General features: G+C 38.4%; 1 protein-coding gene across 7 annotated transcripts in view; it reads left to right on the top strand.

The window, feature by feature from the left end:
• LOC136884987 (klaroid protein) overlaps positions 1–25505 on the top strand; it is a 184206-nt gene that overhangs the window by 65677 nt on the left and 93024 nt on the right. For all 7 annotated transcript variants that reach the window (XR_011019001.1, XM_068230421.1, XM_068230419.1 and 4 more), the window contains one exon: positions 7162–7474. Coding sequence is in view for 6 of the 7 variants with exons in the window: in XM_068230421.1 (XP_068086522.1) it covers positions 7162–7474 (313 nt within the window). In the remaining variant the exon portion in view is untranslated. The remainder of the gene's footprint in view (positions 1–7161; positions 7475–25505) is intronic.

Raw genomic sequence — 25505 nt, 5'->3', positions numbered from 1 at the left:
CTGGGTGTCTTAAGATGTGTCCTATCATTCTATCTCTTCTTCTCGTCAAATTTAGCCAAATCGATCTCCTCTCACCAATTCAATTCAGTATCGTGATTTGATTTATCCGTCTCACCTTCAGCATTCTTCTGTAACACCACATTTCAAAAGCTTCTATTCTCTTTTTTTCTGAGAGAGTTATTGACCATATTTCACTTCCATACAATGTCACGCTCCACACGAAAGTCTTCAAAAACATTTTTCTAATTCCTATATCAATGTTTGAAGTGAGCAAATTTCTTTTCTTAAGAAAGCCCTTCCTTGCTTGTGCTAGACTGCATTTTATGTCCTGCCATCGTTAATTATTATACTAAACAAGTAACAATATTCATACACTTCCTTTAATACTTCATTTCCTAATCTAATATTTCCTGAATTACCTGACTTTGAACGACTGCACTCCATTACTTTTGTTTTGGACTTATTTATTTTCGTCTTGTACTCCTCGCCCAAGACTTCATCCATACCCTTCAGCAACTTCTCCAGATCTTCTGCAGTCTCAGATAAAATAAAAATTTAATCGGCAAATCTCAGGGTTTTGATTTCATCTCCCTGGATTTTGATTCCCTTTCCAAATTATTCTTTAATATCCTTTACTGCCTGTTCTATGTAAACATTGAAAAGGAGGGGGGACAAACTGCAACCTTGTCTCACTCCTTTCTGGATTGCTGCTCCTTTTATCAAGCCCTAGATTCTTATCACTGCAGACTGATTTTTATATAGATTGCAGATAATTCTTCTTTCTCAGTACCTGATCCCGATCACCTTCAGAATCTCAAATAGCTTGGACAATCAACATTATCAAATGCCTTTTCTAGATCTATGAAGGCCATATATGTGGGCTTGCCCTTCTTAATTCGATCCTCTAAGATCAAACGTAAAGTCAGGATTGCTTTACGTGTTCCTACATTTCTTCTGAAGCCAAATTGATCTTCTCCCAACTCAGTTTCAAATTGTCTTTCCATTCTTCTGTAAATAATACGTGTTAGAATTTTGCAGGTGTGAGATACTAAACTAATGGTGCGGTAGTTTCACATAAAATAAAATAAATGAGCAGTACTTGAGCAGGTAAGTTGAAACACCATCAGATCCTACAGTTGTCTTTAATTCCAGAGATATCAGTTTGTTGTAAATTTCTGCCTTACTAATGTTTATAACTGATAGATTGACAGAGAAAGGATAATCATATGACATACTACTACTATTCTGATAAGAAGAATAAACAGATAAAAAGTGGTTAGAAAAAAGATTGACAATATTTTCTCCAGTATCTGCTGTAACTTCATTAAGATGCATTGTTGAAGGAATATTATTACATGACCTTTTAGAACTTAGATATTGCCAGAATTTCTGTGGATTGGAAGTAATACTTCATTCACAATTGGAGACATACATTGTATAGCAAGATTTAGTCAGATTTGCATTCATTTCTTAATTTTGAGAAATGCTGATAATCACTATTGAGACCTGATATTTTGTACCGCTTGTGTGCTTTCTTATTTTCAATAATCAGGGACTTCAATTTATGATTAAACCACTTTGGGAATTTGGGAGTCTTAAATTTCCATATAGGGATGTAAAGTCCCATGCCATAATGTAGTACTGAATAGAAGGCTTCTACTGCTTTATCAATTGATACATTTTGAAACATCACCTTCCAGCTGAACTGTGACAGATAATAATTTAGTCCATTATAGTCACCATTTAAAAAGTCAAAATAAAAACTATCAGCAGGCAAGGAATTGTATAGCTCATTTATAGGTAAAGAAATTTATAATGCTGGGTGGTGTCTATTGAGGGGAACAATGCTTTCATTACTAGATTTTACTTCAGTGGAACTGGAGTTACTGAAAACCAAATCAAGAAAGTGATTCAAAAAATTTGGGATAGCATTAAACATTTAAACAGAGATAAGAAAAAGTGTCTATAACTAAACTGGACTGCATAGTGTGGTTACCTACTGACATAAGGCCAGAAGATGTTTCTTCATTTACTATCCAATTAAGATGTGGTAGATTGTAGTCACCAACAATGAGCAATAAATGGTTGTCAAGATTTGACATAATTTTTTAAACAGCACTGCAATGTTCGAAATATTTTTGGACAGGAGTCTTGGGTGGAATGTATACAGCACCAATGATTAATTTTGTGGTGTTAAAAGTCAGGGACACAAACAACTGTTCAACTGTGTTAATGCACGGTATCAGAGTAGGTTTAAACCTCTTGCTAATACAGATCATTACCCCTCCATGGGATGCCTTCATACTCGTTAAAGAAGACCTATCACATCTGAAAATTGAATACGTTTCGAGTCCAAGTTCCACATTACTAATTTCATCATTTAAGTTTGTTTCAGTTAATACCATGAAGTCATAGTCAGCTAAACATGAAGAAATTTTAAGTTCAGTTAGTTTGCTTCGAAGTATATTTTCATTTTGATAGTATCCTGTAAAGTGTTCAACTAACCTTTTTATTAATGTCTTTGGTGCTTTCTTAGTATAGTGTATCTGATCTCTGTGAAATGATTCCCTATCTAAATTGTGTATTGTATTCCTGATACTTTCTAAATCATTTTCTGTATCACTTAAGTTTTGGCATTAGGATTAGCATCCCCCCTCATTTTCTTAATTAGTTTCCCGGGAGCATTCTACTAGATATTCTATTGAGAAGTTTACCAAACTTAGAGGTTCCTTTTCTGTTAAGGTGTAGCCCATCTTTTCTAAAATCACTACCTCTAAGCCAACTATTACCATCGACAAAAAGGACATCTCCATTACGGCATAACCGGTCAAGAGTGGAGTTTACAACATCTATATAGCGATAATCAACATTGTGCCGATATAAAACGCCACTGAGACTAAGCTTTGCCGCTGGAAACCACCTTTTAATTGCAGTAATAAGCCTATCAGTTTCAGCCATTGTGTCACTAGGTGTTGAGAAATTATGAAGGTCATTTGTGCCAATATGAACTATCAGGGCTTCAGGATTTTCTTTAATACTGTCACTGTTTACATGTTCAGCGAGTTGACCCACTCGTATGCCTGGATAGCAGTACGCAATTCCCTCTTCAACTTGGGGTCCAACATTTCTTATAGAGTCCCCCACTATTACTGTACGGGCTTGTTTATGTACCGGTGGCCGACGGGATTTTTTTTCGTCTTTTCGACACTGCAGCTGAGTCATGTTCTATGATTGCCTCATGATCATTACATTCTAACACTTGAAAACTGTTTTGTATCACTAAATTACTATTTACAGAATCTTTAAATGCAACATGTTTCCGGTTAGGCCTAACATTCTTCGACTTAAGCTCTTTAAAATCATTTTCGTATTGTCTTGGCATTTCAACATTATTTTGTTTAAAGTTCTTCAATTCCAGCAGAGCATTTTCTAGATCCATTGATAACATTTTAATTATTTCATCTTTGGATGAGAGTTCAAGTTCCAGATCTCTTATTCTAAACCTCAAATGCGAGGAGTCCAAAGTGAGGTTATCGGAAAAGAGTTTGTCTACCGGATCCGACACATTGCTACCAAACGTATTCTTAAATGTACACTCATAAGAAGCATTGAAACAGTCCCTCACACTCTCTTCTTTCAACTTGTCTAGATCCCACCTCCTTGCATTCCTCCCTTTCTTCAATTTCTTCAACTTCAGTTGGCATTTCATGACCAACAAGTTGTGGTCAGAATCCACATTTGCTCCTGGGGAAGTTTTGCAATCCAACACCTGGTTTCTGAATCTCTGCCTATCATTATGAAGTCTATTTGATATCTTTCAGTGCCTCCAGGTCTCATCCACGTATACAGTCGTCTTTTGTGGTGTTTGAACCAAGAATTAGCAAGGACTAAATTGTGATTGGTGCAGAATTCAACCACCTGTCTTCCTCTTTCATTCCTTTGTCCCATTTCGAATTCTCCTACTGCATTATCTTCTCTTCCTTGGCCTACCACTGCACTCCAGTCTCCCATCACAATTAGATTCTCGCCACCTTTTACATTAAGAGTTAAAAACTTAATTTTGTTCCGTATTGAACTGAAATTACACTGTTAAAATTTGAATGAAGGTTCCACCTATTTTACCTTTTACATACTGTATTAAATCTTCCATATCTTCATATATTCTTTCGATTTCCTCATCATCCGCAGAACTAGTAGGCATATAGACCTGCACTATTGTAGTGGGCATTGGTTTGGTGTCTATCTTGACAACAATAATCCTTTCACTATGCTGGTCATAGTAGCTTACCCGCTGCCCTATTTTCTTATTCATTATTAAACCAACTCGTGCATTTCTCCTGTTTGATTTTATGTTTATCATTCTGTAGTCGCCTGACCAAAAATCCTGGTCTTCCTGCCAACTTCACTTATACCAACTACATTTAACTTTAGTCTATCCATCTCCCTTTTTGGATTCTCTAACATACCACAACAATTCAAACTTCTAACACTCCACGCTCCGATTCGCAAAATGTTAGTATCCATCTTCCTGATGATCACCCTCTCTCATATAGTCCGCACCCAGAGATCCGAATGGAGGACTATTTTACCTCCAGAATATTTTACTCGGGAGAAAGCTATCATCAGTACATCATTCATACAGAGAGAGCTGCATGTCCGTGGGGGATAGTTACGTCTGTAGTTTCCTGTTGCTTTCAGCCATGCAGCAGTATCAACACAGCTAAGCTATGTTGAGTATTATTACAAGGCCATATCGGTCAATCATCTAGACTGCTGCTCTTGTAACTTCCAAAAGGCTGCAAACACCCCCCTCCCCCTTCCCCCTTTCAATGAACCATTCGTTAGTCTGGTCTCTCGACAGATACCCATCCGATATGGTTGCACCTGCAGCTCGGCTATCTGCTTCATTGGGACCTGCAAGCCTCCCCACCACGGCAAGGTCACATGGTTCGCAGGGGAGGTTTGTTCCTATATATTTATAACAGTGCCCCCATTTGTATCATTCACACACAAAATCTCAAAAATGAAACATTTCTCAGAATGATTGTGGTGTTTCATTTCATTTTCACATGCGGTGAGACTGTACGTATGAGGCAATGCAGCTCCCTTGCCAGGTGCTGCTACTGGCCAGTGCTGGGGAGGCTGTCATGCCTCAGACATAGAGAGGTTTGAGCTCCATTTTAGTAGACACAGTCCTTATCAGACACTCTGCTCCATCGTCCTGTAGTGAAGATCAGGAAGTCGAGGATATGTATGACAAGCTTGAAGAGTTCCTTTAAGAACACACAAGAACTGCTAATAATGTCGCCGTCATGGGAGACTGGAACACCAGTTGGTGATAGAAAGTCCCAGGAAGACTCATGTGAAAAGCCCTTAAGATTGTCATTGATTCTAAATAGATTTTTTCCTAATGAAACATCGCTACAGAAATCGAACAAAATATTCTGGACACTACATGGATCTGATGCCAACATAGATCAGTGTTAGTAATCAAACTGTGGATAAGGTGGAAGATGCTCAGATGCTCGTGGAAGTCCATGAATAGATCAAAGCAAAATATCTGTTCTTGAAATGATGGGCTAAAGTGTATATAATATAGGGAAGCTGTAACTAGGAAGGTAGTAGTAGACGAAGCTTTTGAAACACACACATTGTTATAGGATGTCTATACCAAATTATTGGTTGACAATAAAGCTGCCACTGAGACTGCTGAAGAAGTACTAGGAAATACAACAATCACTCCCAGACAATCCTGGATCGCAGATTCTATTCTCTCCAAGATGAAGGAAAGGAGGAGATGGAAACAGGTAGGAGGTTAATACAAATGAAGGCAAAATGATATAGAGAAGACTTCAGAATGAAATGGAGAATGTAGAAATGCCGAAAAAGGCTCTTTTTTTTCTTTCTTTAACTGTTCTGTTCTTCAGTCTGCCAAAACTAATTTTGAATAAATAAATTTATAAACAACCTGAAGAAGAAAATATATGGTAACAGTATTACACCTAAAAAGAAATAACTTAATTAAAATAGAATGACATTTCATTCTTGAAAGAACATCATCAGATTTTATCAAATTACACTCAAAAATATTTAGAAATGTATAAACATTTATGTTTCTGTTTAAATCATTAAAAACTTGAAATTTGGAACTTATCTTAATGAAGTCACTTCTCTCCATTCTTGCATAGAACATAACTTGTTGCAATACCAGTACTCTGCCATGAGTGCAGCTGGCTAGTCAGCCTGTATGCCATGCCCCCTGCCCTAGATAGGTCAGTGACACACACTAGTTATTTTTGTGTGTCATTATTATTATTATTATTATTATTATTATTAATTTAATGGGTAACCCTATTTAACCCCTTAGGGGTGGAATATTAAAAAATATTTCATATTTCACACCTAAAATGTAAAATATATACAGTCATTAGGAATTTTTTTTGTCTTTGTGTGTTAAATGATTTTGGAGGAATGAATATTTTTCTTTTCAGATCTTAACCCCCATTTAACTCCCTGAGGGGTGAAATTTTAACTTCATAAGTGAAACAGTTTAAAAGAGAAATGAATATTTTTGTCAGTGGGTCTCACTCCCTGTTTAAAACCTTGTATGTCAAATTATTTTTTGTCATTAGACATCTCTCTCTCTCTCTCTCTCTCTCTCTCTCTCTCAACACCCCCTCCCACCAAACCACTTTATTGTTTTCAGAAATTTAAAATCTAAGATGTAGAGGAGAAGTCATCATGTAAAATTTCAACCTCGTATGTCAAGTGGTTTCAGAGATGTGAATATTTTTGCTTTCATGTATTAACCCCTTAAGGGGTGAATTCTTTTCTAAACTTGTCTTATTACACATCTGTTTCATAAGGGAAGAACCATTGTGTGAAATTTCACATTTGTCCGGTGAATGGTTTCAGAGGAGTGAATATTTTGGTTTTAGGGAATTGCCTCTTTCATCCCATTAGGAATGGAATTTTTTGGAACTTTTTCTTAGTTAGCATTTAACACATAACAGCAACCACCATGTGAAAATTGAACTTCTACATTTTGAGTTTTTATAGACAGTGATCAGTGAGCAAGTGGTATTTGGCTTCTATATAGATATATTTTAATTTCGAGAATTTTTATTTTTACCTTCTCTTAATTTCACATTCCATTTTCAGAATGAAATGCTCTGTCGACAACTTGAAATTCATGCAAAACTGGCAGAAGACGTAGCACTCGTGAAACAGCAGCTGGAAAAGTTGGAGATTCAACTTCAGAATGTCAGAGATGTTATTCCACCTCCTCTTCCTACTGTGAATATTGAAGAACATGTCATGAAATTCCTTTCTGGATTATTTAACTCAGATGTACAAGCTGGAAGTAAAATTCCTGGTATTCAGACTTGGCTGGAAAGGTTATTTGTTGCCAAAAAAGATCTTGAGTCTAAACTTACAAATATTTTTTCCAGTCTCAACCTGGAAGTAGCTGAAGGTAAGTGGCATTTCAGAGTGGTGATTCCATGAATGATAAAGATATGATAATATCATCATTGTCTGACTGTTATACAGTAGAAGTCTGTTGTAATGAGAATTCATAACAGCTATAAATATACTCGCTATAGCAGCTTGTTGTTACATCTGATTTTCCATGAAAATCCAAAAGGATACCCCCCCAAAAAAATTAAATCGATGTGGAAAAGCAACAAGTTCGCTCAAAACTTTTTGCAAATGTTTTTTCATACAGTGGCTTACTTGTTAAGATATTTTGTAATTCATATACTAGTACTCTGTGAATGTACAGTTTTTTCTTTTCGTTTTTTCATTCTTAAAATTTGTAATAGCATCACTCCAGAGGTTACTATGGCAAACATTTAAATTTTCTTACTTAAAACCATCTAATTTAACTTTAAATGCATTATGGAAACATATTTCAAGCCCTCTGTATAATTATGATAAACTTTTTACTATTAATTTACGTGGGAACAGCTGCTATGAAATTTGACCAGACAAGAGAGTATACAACCTAACCTTTGAAATCAATGCTGAATCTTGAAATATCACATCTTTAATTTCATTTTAGTACCTAGTATTAATATTAAGTGATCATTTACTTCAGTCTTTATTTCTAAGGATACACCGGGCTGAGTGGCTCAGATGGTTGAGGTACTGGCCTTCTAACCCCAAAATGGCAGCTTCGATCCTCGCTCAATCCAGTGGTATTTGAAGGTGCTCAAATACATCAGCCTCATGTCGGTAGATTTACTGGCACGTAAAAGAACTCCTGCGGGACTAAATTCTGACACCTCGGCGTCTCTGAAAACCATAAAAGTAGTTAGTGGGTTGTAAAGCAAATAACATTATTATTATTATTATTACTATTATTATTATTATTATTATTATTATTATTTCTAAGGATACTGCTGCATGCTAAGTCATTTACCCACTTATTGCAAAAACATGTTCTCTCATTTCGCAAAGAGTATATGTACCCTTCAGTCTCAAACTTAACAGATTTTCACCAGTTGGAGTCGAGTCAATGAATCACCAGCCGATGTACCCATGCTTCGCTATGTAATTCTTCGAAAGACTGTCTTTGTGGGTCTCCCAACTGAAGTAAACATAGGTCATTACGATGACGTCAGTAGGAATGTAGTGATTAAAAGCATTGTTATCATAAAATACTTAATTAACTCTCTTGGTGCCAGGCAGTAGTGCAAGCACCCACCCTTTAAATTGCCAAAGCCGATCAGGTCAGCCTTTTAAAATCCAGTCGGAAGTTGCCCGAGCCGATAACATCGGCTGGCCTAAAATTCTGTGATATACATAATTTTGAGGCAACCTATAGTGACGTGCATACTTTTGTTACAACCTGTAGTAAAGGGGCTACATGTCATTGTGTGCCTGACCTTGCTTTGGCAGTTCTAAGAGGGTGTTAGAGCTTTCACAAGAGTCGTTTCCTGTGTTTACAAATACCGCTAACCGGTCAGAAGGAGTGAGTGGATTTGTGACAGTAAAATGGCAAGTAGTTCACGTGTTATTTTTTCACCATGTATTAAAGACGATAAATTAATGCAGTATTTGGAACAATGCGAAGTTAATGCGGATGATTTATCGGATAGTGATAGTGAATTTAGTTCAGAGAGTAGCGACGAAATTTTACTGGACACGCCCGCGGAAGCATTGCAGCTAAAGAAGAGATGTTTAAATGTTTCTAACGGCACTAAAGCTACTCTGAATATGGTGGTAGATGAAACTAGTGATAACGAAGATGATGATGATGATGATGATGATGATGATGTATCTGGGGCACATTTTGTGGAAATTTGTCCCAATGAACCCCGTAAACATTCCTCAACCTCCTGTCTCCTTCAAGGAACTTCTTGGACCTAAACGTGCCCCTTCGTCTGCTTCTCCGCCCATGTCATACTTAAATTTACTTTTAACTTTCTCTCTGCTAAAGTTTATAGTCACATATAGTCCTCTATCATTACGTAAATACCGGTCCCCGCGGGTCAAATATAGTGGGCCAGCCTCTCACCCGGAGGTCATGGGTTCGATTTCCACCCAGGTCAAGAATTTTTGCCTGGTCCTGAGGGTTGGTTCGAGGTTCACTCAATCTAAGTGACCCTAAGTAATTGCAATTGAGGAGATATCTGAGGGTGAAAGGGGTGACCCCGGTCTAGAAAACCAAGAATAATGACCGAGAGGATTTGTCTCACTGACCATGCCTCACCTGGTAAACTGCAGGTCTCGGAACTGAGCAGCGGTCGCTTGGTAAGCCCAAGTAAATCAAGGCTTTAATGCCATAGATTTCTTAATTACATATATTCTGTTGTATTGTAAAATTCTTTGTCAAATAGGTACTAGAACCAAGAACGATAAATAGATTATGCTGGAAACAAAAACTATAATATCAACTATTATTTTTTATTTTCTTAACAATTCAGAATGATTTTCATACTATGTTGTCCAGTTTTGTCAGTATTTTCCATACATCGATACATAAACACGAATTTTATCGGTGAGTAAAATTGTCTTCTTTTTGCTAGTGACATATGTCTGAATTTTTATTTTTTATGTTTTTATTTTTCTCGAAAAAATTTTCACCATCAGAATGTTGGCCGGCAGGGTAGGGGAGGTGGTGGTATACAATTTCTAATCACTAGATTGCATGCCAAAAGCCTGGATTAAATTCCAAACCTCTCCGCAGTGCTCATATGGAGTGAGGGCATATGACGCTGTTGATGGTGATTCGTCCGTCGGATGGGGACGTTAAGCCTTGAGCAGACCCCTTGGTGCTATTCGACAGGAGTAGGCTATGTGCCGGCACCGGGTTTCACCCTCTCCCTACTATCATATATCACGTCATTCATTTCATCTCTCATTAACTCCTCTGATGAGATTGACGTCAGGAAGGGCATCCGGTCATAAAAAACTGCCACGACAAATTCATCTCACCTCATACCCGACCCCGTAGGGAAACGGGACAAGGGTTGGACAAACAAACATGTTTTTATTTTTCTCGTTCAAATTAGTTATTCTATAGAATTGTATTTAGAAATACATTATACATAATTACGTATATGCTTTTGTATCGTAAATGATTTTTTCAAAGTAGATATTGAGAAAGTGCGAAAATGTTTTTATCTTCCTAAAAATAAATGATACACTGGTAGATATACGCTTATTTTAAAATACATGTATTTCCACTGAAAACGGCCTGGCACTTTACAGTAGTAGAGTGGAGGTAGAGCTCTGGCCTCTTCCAGCTGATGGTGAGCAGCCGACCAGATCTGCTCCTGGCTCCAAGAAGGTTAAATGAAAAACTGCACATTCTCTCACTTTTGATGAACAGTACTGCGGTGCCGATCTAACAGTCCAAACTTCCAGTGCTGAAATGACCAGGCCGCAGACAGCCGCGAACACTCTTCTGCCATTATTCCGTCAAATGTGCACATTGCTCATTCTATTCAGTGCCTCAGAGTAGGGATTGAATAGCTCAAATGCTATGATGTCCCAGTGTGTTACATATCAGTAGTATCAGAAAATTTATGAACCAGAGGAATGGCATGCTAAAGGAAAGAGTTATCTAACTCCCGACCTACTTCGCGCCAATATTCAGGCAGGCTATTGTACTCCGTACACAGCAGTAATCCCATCTATCGGCGATGAGTGACAGCAGAAAACATAAAGCACATCACAACAAACAATGGTCAATGTAATATTACTGTTGATCTATTTTTTATGAGCTTTCTATATTGTAGGCCTTCACATTTAGTTTTCTCTGACTCTGTGATATTAGGGCATCTGATAAAAATTATTTATAACGTAGACTGTAGTTCCTTATTCCCAGACTTTACATACCTATTTTCACGTGACTTGGCGCTGATATAGACTTGGCAAAAAATAATCCCTATTCATGAATATCTCTGTTATCAAAGCCAGTATGGTAAAAATGTACAAGACATAAATGATCAGAAATTTAATACTATATAACATTAGTCATGTAGTATTTATCAATAGGACCACTAATAACACAAGTATTTGAGAATTAAATTTTAGGCCTTCCCCTAAACTCCCATTTCACTTAACATGAATAAAATTATTTATGGTCTAGATTGTAGCAACTTATTCCCTGACTTAACGTACTGATTTTCATTAAATTCTCTTGAGCAGTTTTCTCATGATTCGCGTGCAGGAAGGCAGGCATTATGGAAAAGTAAAAAGTGCATTTCCTTGTTACTGTGGACATGTTCGGTACAGAAATAGTATTTTTTTTTTAATTCTGAGCTATGTACAAGGCGTGTTTTTTTAAGTAAAGTCCGTTTGAAAATACGTACACAAGGAAAGGTTATTTCAAAAAAGTAAATTTATTTTCAGAAAGTACATACTTCACTCTATTTTTCAACATAGTTGCCAAGTTTGTTCAAACACTTATCATACCTCGTAACCAATTTTAAAATACCCTCTTCATGGAAACTTGCCGCCTGCTCCGATAAGCAAGAGTTCACTGCCGTTTTCACATCGTCGTCATCATTGTAATGGTTGCCACTGAGGTGATGTTTGAGGTGGAGGAACAGATGGTAATCACTCGATGCAAGATCAGGACTGTAGGGTGGGTGGTCTAAAACTTCCCAGCCAAAACTGTTCAATAAATCACGGGTCTGACCTGCAGTGTGAGGTCTTGCATTGTCATGGAGGAAGACAATTCCCTTTGTCAGCACACCGCGTCTTTTATTTTGAATTGCTCTGCGTAGCTTTCTCAGGGTTTGGCAGTATACTTCTGCATTGATAGTGGTTCCTCGTTGAATGAAGTCAACCAACAAAACGCTACGCCTATCCCAAAACACCGACGCCATGATTTTGCGCTGGGACAGAGTCTGTTTGGCCTTCACCTTTACAGGCGAGAGAGAGAGAGAGAGAGAGAGAGAGAGAGAGAGAGAGAGAGAGAGAGAGAGAGAGAGAGAGAGAGAGAGAGAGTGTGTGTGTGTGTGTGTCTCCATTCCATGTTCTGTTGCTTTGATTCGGGCGTGATATGCAAAACCCATGTTTCGTCTCCAGTTACGATCTGACTCAAGAAGCCGTCACCTTCTTCATCATAATGAGTCAAGAACTTCATCGCACACTCAAATCTTTGGTTTTTGTGGTCCTCTGTTAGGAGTTTTGGGACCCAACAGGAGCACAGTTTCTTAAACTTTAGGTGTTCAGAAACAATGTTGTAAAGCACTGATCTCGACATGTCAGGAAATTCGTTTGAGAGACCTGTTATTGTGAAGCACTTGTTCTCACAAATCTTCGCTTCAATTGAAGCCACCAAATCGTCTGTAATCAAAGAAGGGGGAGCGGTCCTCATCATGGACGTTGTCACGGCCATCTTTGAATTGTCATACCCAATTACGCACTTTGCTTTCACTCATAACAGTGTCACCGTACACTTCGCAAATCTGTCGATGAATTTCTGCAGCAGATAGGTTCCTTGCTGACAAAAACCGTACCACTGACCGAACCTCACACGCGGCGGGCGAGTTGATAGTCTTAAACATTTTGAAAGCACAGAACAGAACCGTACAAGTTAGCTACAGAGTTGAAACTGAGCACAGGCATGCCGGTACACGACACATGCGCTCATTGCGATATGCGCTCATTGCGATATGCGCGCAAACTACTAGTGTCTACAGCAAAACGGACCTTACTTAAAAAACACGCTTTGTACAGACGAAACTGTTATTTTATATGTATAGATGTCAATAGCACCTTCCAAGACCAATTAAAATATTCAGATCACAATAAACAAAAAACATTGCCTCTGTACCAGGCAAAGCTGAAATGACAATGAGAAGCCTAATAATGGTCGTGAGAATTTTGTGGTATGAAAATGTTTATCAATGGTTTAAAAAAATAACAATATTTTATATATAAGAGAGGAGTGGTAATTTTGTGTACTTCATCTGGGAGAGTAAGATGCAAAGAGTGGATTTTAAAAGCATTATACCAAACATCAAGTTACCAGTACCTAAAAAAATATCATTTAAAACAATTCTCCATTTGCCCATAAATCCTTTTGTTAATTACTTTTAATAGTATTTTGGCAGCACGAGATATTAAGCTTAGTATTCTGTATTCTTCATTTTTCTTAGTATTTTGTCCTCTTTTCTAGTGGTAATGTTATAATTTACAAGAAGTCTTATGGTCATTTTCCTGTTAAGTATACTTCTTGACAAAGTTTTACAAATATTTCCTTTCCCCATCTCCTGCAGGACCTTGAGTTCAACTGGGATTTCATCTATACAAACTGCATTTCCATTCTTAGTTTCTTTAACAGTTGCCTCTATTTCCTCTTCTAGTGTACCGAAACCACTCTGATCTTCATTCATTTCTTTCTCCAGATTTATACCACTCTCATCCAGTCTGATCCTCTGAGAGGGGAGCCACAGATGAATACATTCACTGTACCCCTTGCATGTCATAAGAAGCGACTAAAAGGGGGAACCTAGCTGTGGAAATGAATTATGCCATTGGAATCGTGAATTGGACCCCCTGTGTGTCGGTGGGTGGGAGGGTTTGAATACATCCACAGTTCTTGCCTATCGTAGAAGGTGACGAAAAGTGTCATCTCGCAATCTGTCCCCTCTCGAGGGTTAGTTATAGACTGATCAAAACTTTTGTGCGTGCTGCCTGGGGAAGAGCCTCGCACGTGAGATCATACTCAAAATCCCTCAGGTGGGAGAGTCGTGTACCCATAGTATTATCTGCCCGATGACATAGGTCCCCACATGGCTGAATGCCAGAGCATATTATTGTTTTTAAGCTCTGTACATGCTATGGGTTACATGCCTACATGGATGATTTGAGGACAGGAGCTCTGGTGATCAGTGCCTCATGTTGACTTGATTTCCTGCAAAGCTTGCCGTCGATATGGGTACCTTGGGGAAGTATGCTGCAGTATGGACGTGAGAGTTGGACTCTGGGTAAATTAGAAAGGAATAGACTTGAAGCTGCTGAAATGTGGATATGGTGGAAAATGACCAGAATGAGGTGGATGGAAAGGAAAACAAACCTGTATTAAGGGAAGTTAAAGAAAGAAGATTATTAATAGAAATGGAAAACAGGAAATTAAAATTTGTTGGATATGTCATCAAACACAACACTTTTATCACTAACATTCTTGAAGGGAAAGTGCTGGGAAAGAAAGGAAGAGGAAGACCTTGGATGAAGTATTTGCATGATATCAAGAAGAGGTTAGGTTGTGACACTTACATGGAACTGAAACGAACAATCAATGAAAGAAGAGAGTGGTTGCATCGACAAGGCATTAGCCTTTAGAATATTGATGGTTATTGAGGGAGCCTAAGATGACAATGTTAACTAAAGAGACAAACTGGGACGGGGGTAATCCAGCAGTCAAAAGTCCCCATGGTAAGCAGTAGTGGGATAACACTGAAGTGTGGGAGCAGAGTGTCAGCCCGTCCTAGGCATTGTTTAACATTGGACTTCTGGCTATACCTGTTATGACCAGATTGGTGCTGTGTTGTCTGCCACAGAGACCTCTGATTGGAGTGGGTGGAATTCAGGAAGGGTGTTCTCGGACATGGCTAATAAATGTCAAAAGCCTGTCCAGGGTGTTCCTCCACCCAGGTCTTAAACTTTTGATTTCCTATGGGGTGCAACCCTGTTGGAACATGTGTAGCGTGAAATGATGGATATCAGCTTCCCTAGGTTCCTGGTTGCTACCAGAATTGATGGTCACAACTTCAAGCAGGTTAAATTGACACATTGAAAGTATCTAATGGCGAATTTGAAGATGTGTGGTGGTAGTTTGTTGCTCAAAACGTGCACTGCAGTTAAGGCTGATTGGTTGCTCAAGTGCAACTACTTTGGTGAAATTTCAATTTAAGTGGAAGAGCACAAATCCTTGAATTTGGTTTGGAGAGTCATCTTCCATCACGATCTGATCTTGAACAATGACGATGAGCTGATGGAAGACATGAAAACCATGGCATGACACATCCAGTGCATTATGCACAACTTCAGCAGTGAAGACGGTGCCACCAGTGCTTTCATTGTCTCCTTCAAGTTGTCAGTGTTACCAGAGAAAATCAAGGTAACAACCTATCGTTGTGATGTGAGGCCTCTGCCTCCCAAGCGGTGTTATGACTCCCAAAGGTTCGGACACATGGTATCTCGTTCGAATTGGTCCATGTATGGTACATGTGGAAAAGAAGCTCATGGCGTGGAACAGAGCATGCACACATCTGAACAGGTGCACTAACTGCCCTGGTCTTCATTATCAAGATAGAAACTATCTTATCTATCTCAGTGAGAAAAAGACCTAGGAGACCAAGACACTGGGTCATCTTTCATACCAGGAAGCGTGCCATAAGTTTCATTATTTGAATGTACCTCCCAAGCCACTAGACTGAAGCATTATAGCAAAGAGTCTCCCAGGTTCATATTTTCTTCCAGCAACACCTGTGAAGATTGTTGTTCCCCAGGCGCCTGTTGCTCTGGGGAAGGTAGGGACCACCCAGACTTTGGTTACCAGTGTTTCGCCCCAGTGTTAGCACACTGCTGTTAGAATACTGGGGCTAAACGCTGGCAACCAGGAATGTAAAAAATGAAATGGCGTATGGCTTTCAGTGCTGGGAGATCCCAGGACGGGTTCAACTTGCCAGGTGCAGGTCTTTTGATTTGACGCCCGTAGGTGACCTGTGGGTCGTGATGAGGATGAAATGATGAAGAAAACCAACCTGAAATATTTGACCCGAATGAGTAAATTTATAATACCAATATAAATGGTACCGGGCGAGTTGGCCGTGCGCGTAGAGGCGGCTGTGAGCTTGCATCCGGGAGATAGTAGGTTCGAATCCCACTATCGGCAGCCCTGAAAATGGTTTTCCGTGGTTTCCCATTTTCACACCAGGCAAATGCTGGGGCTGTACCTTAATTAAGGCCACGGCCGCTTCCTTCCAACTCCTAGGCCTTTCCTATCCCATCGTCGCCATAAGACCTATCTGTGTCGGTGCGACGTAAAGCCCCTAGCAAAAAATATATATATATAAATGGTCTGTTACTGGACATTATAAATTTTCCAGCTAACTCAATCCTGGTGTCCGGCTCCATGGCTAAATGGTTAGCATGCTGGCCTTTGGTCACAGGGGTCTCAGGTTCGATTTCCGGCAGGGGGCTGGGTGTATGTTTTCTTAATTTAAATCCCACATTGATCGAGAAACGACCAGAATGGGCCAGAAGACATGGCAAAGTGATTTTGTTACACGACAATGCGCCATCTTACACAGCACATTACCCTGTGTTAGGACCCTCCATATTTATGTCTTCTGGAGGGAGGGTGTCCCAGTATTTGAAAGCCCCCAGGAATTAGGCTACCTGTTGGTCCATGGATCCGAAGATCATCTCTATAGGGAACCCCCTATCTGCAACATGGAAACATGCTCTGAAGGGGACAGGTTCCCCTGACTACTTGTTGAGAGTTAACCCCAGCCACCATGGTTAAGATTTAGGATCACTGCTGCCCACCCTGAATGGGGAAGGCCCCAGAAAATGGGGGCTAAACATCAGTAGCCACACTCAGATCCCAGCTGCAAAACCGCACCCAGGGGGACACCCAAATTTTGTGGTCGTGAACATGAGAGAACTTTGCTTATAGGATCGTGGAATATCAGAACATTACTAGACAACAATACCAAACCTGAAAGGTGAACAGCTCTTGTCACACACGACCTAGCAAGGATAAACATTGACGTTGCCACATTAAGTGAAACTAGATTGCTGAGTGAGGGAAAACTAGTTCAGGCAACCATCTTCTTGAAAGTGAAAAGTGAAGGTGAACATTGAATTCATGGTGTTGGATTTGCAATGAAAACTAAACTGGTAAACATGCTTAGATTAAGACCTACTGCAGTCAATGAAAGACTCGCATGACCCTCTGCATACTGCTATTTGGAGATAAATTCACCACTCTCACTTTGGACAGCTCTGAAAATTCTAAGAATCAATTCTACCATCAACTGAATACAATACTTTCCAAAGTGCCCACCATGGATAAATTATTACTTTGTGACTTTAATGCTTGAGTGGGTAAAGATAATTGGCTATAGGGTAATGTCATGGGCAATCAAGGCATAGGAAACTGTAATACAAATGGATTACTACTTCTTGTCCTCTGTGCTGAGCATGAACTCTTCATCACCAACACACAATTCCATTTTACAACCAGATACAAGACTACATGGATGCACCCACATTCAAAACACTGGCACCTCATTGATTGTCATAACTCAACAATGCGACAAGAAAGATGTCCTCATCACAAAGACAGCTAGAAACATCAATGACTATTGGATGGATCATAGACTTCTTATCAGCAGACTCAGAATTCTGGTGCATCATAAACCACATACTTGTTTCACAGATCCTTCAAGGAAGAAATTTAATACCTCCAAACTTCAAAATGAAACTGTTGCTAAAGAATTCCAAAATACTATTAACAGAGCAGCTGACTTCCATTCCAATCAATACCAAGGATCATCATAAAGTCATTTACAAGAACAACAATTTGGATTCAGAGGTGGAAGAGCAAATGTGGAACTCATTTTCATTCTGAGACACATCATGAAAAATGGCTGGCAATAAGGGAAGGATATAGTAATGACTTTTATAGACTTAGAAAAGGCATACCAAGCATCCCCAGAGCAAAAATTTGGAAAAACCTGACACACAGGTGCTTTGGCAAGGAACTAATAATGGTGATAAAAGCAATATATGATAACAGTTACAGCATTGTGGAGAAATCAGTGGGTTGAACAGATTGGTTTGGAATTGACAACGGGCTAAAACAAGGGAGCATGTTGTCACCTTTACCATTCTTAATGGTGATGGATGACACAGTAAAGGCAGCAAGGGAAGTTTATAGAGGGAAAATGAATGTAATGATGTTTGCAGATGATGTTCTCTGGGGAGAAGATGAGGAGGCACAACAACAGCTGAATGTACTGCACAGAAGAATTGAGAAACAACGTGGGGAAGAGCAAGACTATAGTGATGAGTAGAAGAAGTAAGGGAGTTATCAAAATTCGAGACAAGGAACTGGAAATAGTAGAATACTTGAAATACTTGGGGAGTGAACTGAAATATAATGGAAGACTGGATTTGGAAATTAGTACGAGGATGAAATTGGGGAGTGCTTTTTACCACCAGGTATGGAGATTAATGTGGAATAAAGATGTGCCAATGAAGGCTAAAGAAATAATAAACAAGGAATATTACTTACCTATAATGATGTATGCAGCAGAAACCTAGACAATGTTTCAGAGGGATGATAGTAGGGTAGAAGTAGCTGAAATGAAATTCTAGGGGAGTGTGCTACAGAAGACAAGAGCGAGAAATGAAGACATACAAAATGAGCTAAAGATACAAAAACTAAATTGCAAAACTGGAACAGAACAGATTGAGGTGGTTTGTATATGTCAAGCGGATGAAAGAATGAAAGAAGAGACTGCCAAGACAAACACTGGAAAGGCAGATGACAGGGAAGAGAGGAGGAAGACCAAGATTACGATGGATGGATTCTGTGAAGAATAGCATTGGATGACGGAATCTGGACTGGAGCACCATACCCTGAGGAATGGTGGATAGACAGGACGAAGTGGAGATGAACGATATTTGCCCTCACCTCATGCCAGCTGGAAAAATGGAAATGCTGATGGACTTATGTGCAGGGAATTTTCATTGTGGGCAGTATAGTCACTGATCCACCCACAGCTGCTGTCACTTCATGGCTGTGGCTGTGTCTGGTTCTGAGAACTACCATACTGATTTCCTTGCTCTGAGGCAGGAAGCAGAATGCCGTATCATCTACATTTTTTAAGTCACACTTCAGAGATATGTCCATAACCAGATGTTGAAACACCTCAGCAAGGAGTCTTGTTATTTATATCTTCTAGGAGTGTTCAGGCGAATCTGGTTAGAGGGCAGGTTTGTGTCACAGTGGCGAGAGGAGGATTCTTCTTGCCAAGCCTGATAAAGACCCTAAATGTGCAGGAAGATACAGACCTATTTATCTTCCCAACTGTCTGTGTAAACTGTTTGAAAGGATGGTGAATAGACTACTCATATGGTGTGTGGTTTTTGAGTTGCTCTCTCCAGGATTTGGTGTCTTGTTTTCTTCAATTTGGAAAAGGCCTGCGACACCACATGATGACGTGGCATCTTTTCAGCCCTGTATCAGTGGAAATTCGGAGGTTACTTGCTGGTTTTTATTGCGAATTTTTTGTCCCTCTCTCTATTCTATGTCCAAGTAGGGAAGGCATATTTGCAGTATCATGTTCAGGAGTATAGTCCCACAGGGATCGGTTCTTGGTGTCACTCTGTTTTTGATTGTCATAACCAGCATTAATAAATTATTATATTTAAAAAAACCACCTTTCCAATACACAAAATCCTTATATTTAGGATGAAACCATTTAATTACAAATTGGACATGTTTCGCTCAATATTAGTGAGCATCATCAGCCATAGAAAACATAAATAACGTGAGGAATCCCATAAAGGCTAATTTACGCCGATCTAGACAACATTTTATCATCAGTGAACTTCGTTTTTCAACCAACATATGTGATTTTAGCATTCCTCATCATGATTATTCTTAAAAAACAGCATCATAGTTTATAATAAGAGCTCACCCTGATATGAAAAACTGTTTTCATCATAAACAGTCTAATGCAATCGAGCGATTGGACAACGATTTTTAAGAACATCTAATCACTACATACTATTTTAACATTTTAAGTCATCCATTCCATTTTATATTTTAAGCAATTTTAATGATCAATTTTTGTTTTAATAGACACATATAATCTTATTGATTACTAGCAAGATACCCGTGCTTCGCTACGGTATTATACTGAAATTTGTAATTGAATGCTTATTGTTTTAGATATATAATCCGCCGAAATTCGCGATCTGATTCCTTTTCTGCGAGAATCCGCGATCTGTCTCGTTTTCTAATAGGTTACGGCAAGTTTCCTCCCATTTTTCAATCTTTCTTTCCAGCAATCGATTTCGTACTTCCCGGGCTAGGTCCAGGTATTCCACCCAGTTAGTTGGGTCCCTAAATCTTTGCCATCTTTTCCTATAAGCATTTTTAATATGGATCAAATCCTTCAGGGGATCTGTCGTGGTGTCGTCTTGAGTTCCTTGGCGGTAGCCTACTGAACCCACGGCCGGCCTGCATTCTTAGTCATTAGCCGTCCAGGACCCGTTTCCAGCGTGGGCGGCGCATGTGACGACGGTCCAGATTATTATTATTATTATTATTATTATTATTATTATTATTATTATTATTATTATTATTATTATTATTATTATTATTATTATTATTATTATTATTATTATTATTATATGTTCTGCACCCCACAGCAATATGCAAGACCGCTACTTGGCGGTAAATTACATCTGCTGCCATTGTCATTGTTGACAATGTGACCAGCACCATTGTCGCGCGTAGGCAAGTGTGCGGGATTTCTGGCGATACGAATGACATACCTCCGTGTATTATTGACCTTATTATAGAGGTGAACAATTTGACGGCCAATCTCATTCCTACCGTTTATTTCAAATGTGTTTAAATTTTTATTTATATGCCAGGAGAATCTACTGTAATCTAAGAACGTTCTCCGAAGGAAAAGATGGCTGTTGAAAAAGAACCCAGGAAAGAATTAAAAATGATCGGTTTATGATCAGAATAAGTACATCGAAAGTCTACAGCCTGTTTCCTATCATTCGACAGGATCAGAGATGGAATGAATAAAGTCCAATCTAGCGGCGACAATAGGAATTGTGCCGGCTGCCGAAGCTCCCCTCTGGGGCAATGATCGATGAGTGACAAATGAAATGAAATATTGTACAGTGTTGCTGGAATGAATGATGACAGGGAAAGCCGGAGTATCCGGAGAAAACCTGTCCCGCCTCCATTTTGTCCAGCACGAATGTCACATGAAGTGACCGAGATTTGAAACACGGAACCCAACTGTGAGAGGCTGGCGCGCTGCCGCCTGAGCAATGGAGGCTCCTTATAAGTACATTATGAAGAGTAAAATCAATTGGTCTCACCTTCTTTTACACCCCACCGCCGTTAAGTTTATTTACCCCCCCCCCAAAAAAAAGAAAACTAAAAGAAGGCGTGTTTCTTTATGTTTAGTGGAGATTCCAAATACCAATGTTCACGTTTTTTAACTTCCTTTCACACTAACCCCCCCCCCTCAAAAAGTGATATTAAGGCAAAAAATACTTGTTCCTTTAATAGGATAGGATCTTCTAAATACCAGTTATCACCACTCTAACCTCTTCAGTTTTTGATTTATGTGTCCTCATGAAAGGAATTCAACTCCTTTTCACTCCCCCCCCCCCCCCCCGCAAGATTGTTTCCCTCCCAAAACGCGCTTTTCTTTGTTTTTAAAGGAGATCAAAATACCAATTTTCACGCCTGTAACAACTTTAGTTTTTATTAGATGTATGTATTCTCATACAATTAAGTCAATTAATTTTTTCAATCCTTTAACCCCCCAAACCCCCTTCATTGGATTTTCCGAGAATACGTGTTTGTTTACTTTTAAAGCAGATTCCAGAAATAAAATTTCACGTGTGGAATATCTTCATTTTTGAGATATCAGTAGCCTAATTAAAATAATTCGACACCATTTTCAGTCACTTTTACCCCTCCCCCCTAACCCAAGTGGTATTTCCGAAAAATAAAAATACACGTTTCTTTATTTTAATAGAATAAAAAAATTACCATTTTTCACTTGTGTAACATGTTAAGTTTTTTGAGATATACTGTAGAAATTCTCATTTTAAAATTTCACCCCTTTTTAGTTCCCCTTAAGTGGAGTTTCCAAAGACAAATCACCTATGTTTCTTTACACTTACAGGAGATTCCAAATACCCACTTTTTACGTCTGTAACATTTTACGCTTCTCAGATATTCCGTAGATATAGTCTTTCAAAAAATTCACCCCAATTTGCCACTCCTGTTTAACCGCCATTAATTGAATTTTCCAAAAGCAAAAATGTACGTGTTTCTTTATTTTTAAAGGAGATCCTATTTACAAATTTTCAGTTCTGTAATATCTTCAGTTTCTGAGATATATGTATCCTCATTAAAGGCATTCAACCCATCATTCACCCTTTTACACCCGTCCTATTGGGATTTAGAGAATACAAAGAAATACGTGTTCCTTTATTTTTAAGGGAGATTCTAAACACCAATTTTACATTTGTAAACGTTTAAAGTTTTAAGATGTAGACACACTCATTTTAAAAATTCACCCCCCCTTTTCACCCCCCATTATTTGGATTCTCCAAAAACGAAAAAATACCCGTTTCTTTATTTTTAAAGTAGATCCCAAATACCAATTTTCAGGTCTGTAATATCTTCAGGTTCTGAAATATAAGTAGCCTTATTAAAGGCATTCAACCCCTTTTTCACCCTTTTCCACCCTTCCTATTAGGATTTTCCGAAAACAAAAAAAGTACGTGTTTCTTTATTTTTAAAGGAGATTCTAAATACCAAATTTTACATCTATAAACTTTAATAGTTTTGAGATATAGATACACTCATTTTAAAATTTTCATTCCCCCTTTTCACTCCTCATTATTTGGATTTTCCCAAAACGAAAAATACCTGTTTCTTTATTTTTAAAGTAGATCCCAAATACCAATTTTCAGGTCTGTAATATATTCAGTTTCTAAGATATAAGTATTCTCTTTAAAGGCATTCAACCCATTTTTCACCCCTTTTCACCCCTCCTATTGGGATTTTCCGGAAACAAAAAAATACGTGTTCCTTTATATTTAATGAAGATTCTAAATAACATATTTTACATCTCTAAACTTTAAAACTTTTGAGATATAGATGCACTCATTTTAAAAATTCACCCCTCCCCTTTCACCCTCGCATTAATTGGATTTTCCAAAAACAAAAAAAAATTGTGTTTCTTTATTTTTGAAAGCGATCAAAAGTACCAATTATGAGGTCTGTAATATCTTCGGTTTCTGAGATATAAGTATTCTCTTTAAAGGCATTCGACCCATTTTTCACCCCTTTTCATCCCTCCTATTGGGATTTTCCGAAAACAAAAAAATACGTGTTCCTTTATTTTTAATGAAGATTCTAAATAACATATTTTACATCTCTAAACTTTAAAACTTTTGAGATATAGATGCACTCATTTTAAAAATTCACCCCTCCCCTTTCACCCTCGCATTAATTGGATTTTCCAAAAACAAAAACAAAAAATGTGTTTCTTTATTTTTGACAGCGATCAAAAGTACCAATTTTGAGGTCTGTAATATCTTCAGTTTCTGAGATATAAGTAGCGGTATCCTGATTAAAGGCATTCAACCCCTTTTTCACCACTCCTATTGGGATTGTCTGAAAAAAAAAAAATACGTGTTTCCTTATTTTTAAAGAAGATTCTAAATGCCAATTTTCACATCTGTAAACTTTTAAAGTTTTGAGATATAGACACACTCATTTTAAAATTTCACCCCCCTTTTCACCCCCTTAGCGACGGAATATCCAAAAATCCTCTCTTAGCGAGCACCTACATCTTAATATGAATATATCCCCAAACTTTCATTTCTTTATGTCCAGTAGTTTTGGCTCGGCGATGATGAATCAGTCAGTCAGTCAGTCAGTCAGTCAGTCAGGACAAACTACTTTATATATATAGATTTTTAAAGTGTTAAATTCATATATTTTTATCAATGTATATTAGACATTCTTTTGTGATATACACTAGGATCAGGGCCCTGACCCACCAATGATTTATGTTATCTATGGCTGATGATGCTCACTAAGATTGAGCGAAACATGTCCAATTTGTAATTAAATGGTTTCATCCTAAATATAAGGATTTTGTGTATTGGAAAGGTGGTTTTTTAAATATAATAATTTATTACTCTGAAATCCAATACGATTGAAAAATGAGATTTATAACTTGTAATAACCAGCATTACCGCTGCTGCGAGTTCAGAAGTACCGGTAATACCATCGCTATATGTGGCCGATTTTGCTCTGCATTATAGTTCTCAAAATATAGCAGTCGCAGAGCAACAATTACAGTAAGTTGTTAGGAGAGTGGACCTTAAAACATGGCTTTCGGTTTTCATTGGATAAGGCATCTGTTGTTTGCGTCTGCCAGATGCACACACTTCACCCCTATTCTGAGTTTTATTTAGGGGAGGTTGCACTTTCTAAAGTAGGCACATACAGATTTCTTGGACTCCTTTTCTATAGTAAATTATTGTGGAAGAAGCACTTGTGTTAAGTCAGATGAGTTAAAAAACTGAACATCTTGAAGATTCTTAGCAGTACTACATGGGGGGCTGACAGCATGGTACTCCCATGTTTTCATACAGCACATATTTTATCCACATTAGACTACGGCAGTGCAGCATATGGATCAGCAAGGAAAAGATTTCTTGTTAAACTGCAGAGCCTCCACAACAGCAGAGTTAGGTTGGCAATGAGGGCTTTCCATAGAAGTCCTATTGCTAGCCTAATCATTGAATTTGTTGTGCTGCCTTTAACACCAGAGGCGCTGGCTTTCTGATCCTCCAACTTGGCAGGTTTGATCCTGGCTCAGGCCGGTGGTATTTGAAAGTGCTCAAATATGTCAGCCTCGTATTGGTATCAGTCACTACTGATCTGCATTTAGGGCAGTTGCCCAGGTGGCAGATTCCACATCTGTTGTTTTCCTAGCCTTTTCTTAAATGATTGCAAATAAACTAGAATTTTTATGAACACCTCCCTTGGTAAGTTACTCCAATCCCTAACTCCCCTTCTTATAAACAAATATTTGCCCCAATTTGTCCTCTTGAATTCCAGCTTTATCTTCATGTTGTGATCTTTCCTACTTTTAAAGACACCACTCAAACATACTCGACTACTAATGTCATTCCACACCATCTCTCTACTGACAGCTCGGAACATACCACTTAACAAC

Source organism: Anabrus simplex, chromosome 1 (assembly GCF_040414725.1).
Source record: "Anabrus simplex isolate iqAnaSimp1 chromosome 1, ASM4041472v1, whole genome shotgun sequence".
NCBI classification, from domain to species: Eukaryota; Metazoa; Arthropoda; class Insecta; order Orthoptera; family Tettigoniidae; genus Anabrus; species Anabrus simplex.
Note: the sequence above shows the minus strand (reverse complement) of the source record. Positions and strands in the feature narration are given on the sequence as shown.